This window comes from Lolium perenne, chromosome 5 (assembly GCF_019359855.2).
Source record: "Lolium perenne isolate Kyuss_39 chromosome 5, Kyuss_2.0, whole genome shotgun sequence".
In the NCBI taxonomy this organism is placed as follows: Eukaryota; Viridiplantae; Streptophyta; class Magnoliopsida; order Poales; family Poaceae; genus Lolium; species Lolium perenne.
In genome coordinates this window covers 241,628,108-241,631,878 of record NC_067248.2, presented here as the reverse complement: position 1 = coordinate 241,631,878, position 3,771 = coordinate 241,628,108, and the positions used below count along the sequence as shown (strand labels likewise).

The 3,771-nt window shown below is 43.4% G+C and overlaps 1 protein-coding gene across 1 annotated transcript; it reads right to left on the bottom strand.

The window, feature by feature from the left end:
• Positions 1-1,599, bottom strand: LOC139831778 (uncharacterized). The gene is made up of 2 exons (XM_071821111.1): positions 1,205-1,599; positions 1-10 (listed from the first exon to the last, which is right to left on the bottom strand). Exons 1-2 carry the CDS (start codon positions 1,597-1,599, stop codon positions 1-3), a joined length of 405 nt encoding a protein of 134 aa, XP_071677212.1.
• Positions 1,600-3,771: the final 2,172 nt, after the last annotated feature.

Sequence of the window (3,771 nt, the reverse complement as noted above, 5' to 3'; positions counted from 1 at the left end):
CTAGCAGAGCCTGTAAAAACGCGAACCGAAAAACACGAGTTCAGTGCACTGAACTCGTGTTTACGGGCCGGAAAATGGCACACGCAGAACAGAGCCCGTAACGAAAACTGAAAAACAGAATATCGGGCACTGTTCTGCGCATGCGGGTTCCGAACCCGTAAAAGGCAGGGTTTTGGGAAAATTGATATGCGACACATACAACAATGTATCATAATTAATCAAATAATCATCCAAATTATTACAACACATAAATAATTATCTGAACCAAATTATTACAACAGTTTTGGAAAAATTGAACAAATTTAAAATGTCTCAACCAAATTACAACAACTTCGGGAAAATTGGACAAATGCACAAATGTCTCAACAATGATACATGTGACAAACAAATGAATGGAATGATAGGATCAAGTGCGACGGCCATGTCGCTACCAGTGGTGCATCTTCAGATCATAGACGAGCTGGGCAAGGGTATTGGCATTCTCAATCTGCTGATGTGTTTCAAGGAAAGCTTCAATGCGATCCGGATTGCGTTGGGGTTCCACTCGGGTGCCAACATTGTCATAGAAGCAGGGCAAGCTCAAGTCTCTTTCATCCTCGATGATCACACAACATGTCATGATGTTGACAAGGGTTTTCTTGTCCCAAAATCGGGCTGGGCCACGAACAATAGCAAACCTTGCTTGCAAAACACCAAAAGCTCTCTCAATGTCCTTGCGAGCTACTTCTTGAGCCTTGGCAAATTCAGCTTCTATTCTATCTTGGGGATCCTTGACAGACTTAACAAAAGTTGCCCAATCCGGATACATGTCATCGGCTAGGTAATATCCCATTGTGTACTCATTGTTCATGACCTTGTAGTTGCAAGTGGGTGCTTCCCCATTTGCTAATTTAGCAAACAAAGGAGACCTTTGCAGGACATTGATGTCATTGAGTGTCCCCGGCAAACCAAAAAAACAGTGCCAAATCCACAAATCTTGTGATGCAACGGCCTCAAGTACAATGGTTGCATCTTTGCTCTTGCCACAGTACTGTCCATGCCATCCTTTGGACAATTCTTCCATGTCCAATGCATACAATCAAGACTACCAAGCATGCCAAGCCAACCTCTTTTCTCATTTATCTCCATCAACCGTTTGGTGTCATCCTCGTTGGGAGCTCGGAGATACGTAGGCCCATACAACTTGATAATCATGCGAGCAAACCTGCGGACTGACTCCGTGGTAGTATCTTCGCCAATTCGAAGATATTCGTCGGTGTAATCCGCAGGGATGCCATATGCAATGACCCTCATGGCAGCAGAGATCTTTTGGAAAGCGCTGAAACCCATCACCCCGGCGGCATTCCTACGTTGCTTGAAGTAATTCGAATGCAATTCGCAGGCCTTGACGATTCGGACGAACAATCTACGCCGCATGCGATACCTCCTACGGAACAGATGGGGAGGATAGGTAGGTACCTCGCCGAAGTAGTTCTCCATCAGCTGCTCGTGGCTGAGGAGGCGATTTCGCTGGATGTGGTTCCGGCCGAACACGGAGTCGCGCCTCCGATTCAGCAGCTTCGCGCGGTCCTCCAGGTCCTTGACGGAGAGGAGGAGCATGGTGGCTGATACGTCCAAAACGTATCTACTTTCCCGAACACTTTTGCTATTGTTTTGCCTCTAATTTGTGTATTTTGGATGCAACTAACACGGACTAACGTTGTTTTCAGCAGAACTGCTCTGGTGTCTCGTTTTTGTGTAGAAATCCAACTTTCAGGAAAATCCTCGGAATTTATGCGAAAGGTCCTATTTTCCCAGAATATTGACGGAGCCAGAAGGGCAAGCCAGGTGGGGGCCCGAGGCCCCCACACACTAGGCCGGCGCGGCCCAGGAGGGGGGCGCGCCGCCCTACTGTGTGGCCGCCTCGGCTGGCCCCCGATGCCCTCCTTTGGACTACTTAACGCCTTCGACCTAAAAACGCACGGGGGGTTAGAAGAAATCGCCAGAAGACATCCAGTACGCCGCCACCGTCGCGAAACTCCATCTCGGGACCAGAAACTCCGTTCTGGCACTCCGCCGGGACGGGGAATTGGAGGAGATCATCGCCATCATCACCACCGACGCCTCTCCATCGACCAGCCATGTTTCCCCCATCCATGTGTGAGTAATTCCCCCACTGTAGGCTGAAGGGGATGGTAGGGATTGGATGAGATTGGTCATGTAATAGCATAAGATTGTTAGGGCATAGTGCCTAGTGTTCGTAATTGGTACTTTTATGATACTAGTACAAATGCCCGTGCGTTGCCACAGTTCTCAAATTTCATTTCTCAATGTACATATATAATTCGCAACTCAGTAAAAAATTTCAAAACACAGCAAAACGATGAAAAGGGTGGGCCACTATTTTCCTCCTAACATGTCAATACACGCAAAACTTCACGTGTCTGAAGAAAGCCACATATATTGCACAAACTCAGAAGATTCTATCTCATTTAAAGCATATATTGACAACCAACATAATTGACATCATTTATTTAAATATAAAATAAGCACTCTTACTTACATTTATATTATTAAATATATCTACTCCTTAATACTCCGTAGATATTTGTACACCTAGTATATTGATTCACAAAATGCGTTGATGTGGGGTCACTTTGGATGCCCTCTGCACGGCTGCAATCTCAGAGCAAAGTAATCAGTGCAAAATAAATAACCATTTGGATTGTCAGAATCCCATGAAATAAGATGATCGAAATAGTACACAGTTTTATTTATTATGGTTGTAAGATAAGGCTATCCAGTGTCGGTACTTACTTGTAAACACAGAGCACTACATGCTAACTACACACCTTCAGACGAAATTGATCATTTGGAATCGGAGATGAACTGCCAAATATTATTGATAAAACTCATACACCAAGTGCATCAGATACGAATGTCAAATAAGGGCACCTTCTTGGTAAAATCAGATAGAGCATGTAGATGGTAAGGTTCTGGAGCTAATCAGTCACTCCGAGGCCAGGGATATCCTGCTGCAATTTCTCGACAAACCTACACATATGGAGAAGAAAGTGAATCGGTGAGTTGCCCCGAAACGTGGAGGAAGTTAGCATCAATAAATTCCCGTTGTTACCAAAGTTACTCTTCTTCTGGTAAGGGAGAATAATTTGTGTAAAACACTGGAGCACTGAATATCAAGTCAAACTGAAGATCAAAATAGGGATTCAGGTGCAGTACGTATAATACCTAGTTTTCCATTTTAAGACAAAGAAGCTTGTTCTTATTCAGCTAAATCAAATGATCACATCTGTTCTGTCACCCCTCTTCAACTAATCACATCAGGCTGCTACCCGAACCATATCCGATCTCTTAACAGAAAGTCATTTATCTTCATAATGCAAAGGAAATTATATACAAACTTCAGACCTGAATAACCGAGAGGTCGCAGAATAAAATCCTGCAATACCACAAAACATCTTATTTTCATATTTCACTCACTTTCATTTAATAATATTGAAAGAAGCAAAGAAATCATAGTAAGCACATGAAGCGGTAAGAATCATTAAAAAAGATAAGTTGTAAGAATAGACAATCATAGCTTAGACACATCATGTAGTCCACCAGCGTCAGGTGTGATACAACAATGACAATCAAGAAACAAAATCAATTTTTCAGGATAACAAAATAACCGAACTAAGATATTCCCACCTTTGGTCGAATAAACTCACTGCAGTGGTACAATTGACAAATTATACATGCCATAACCTGATGGTACATATACCTTCTGCG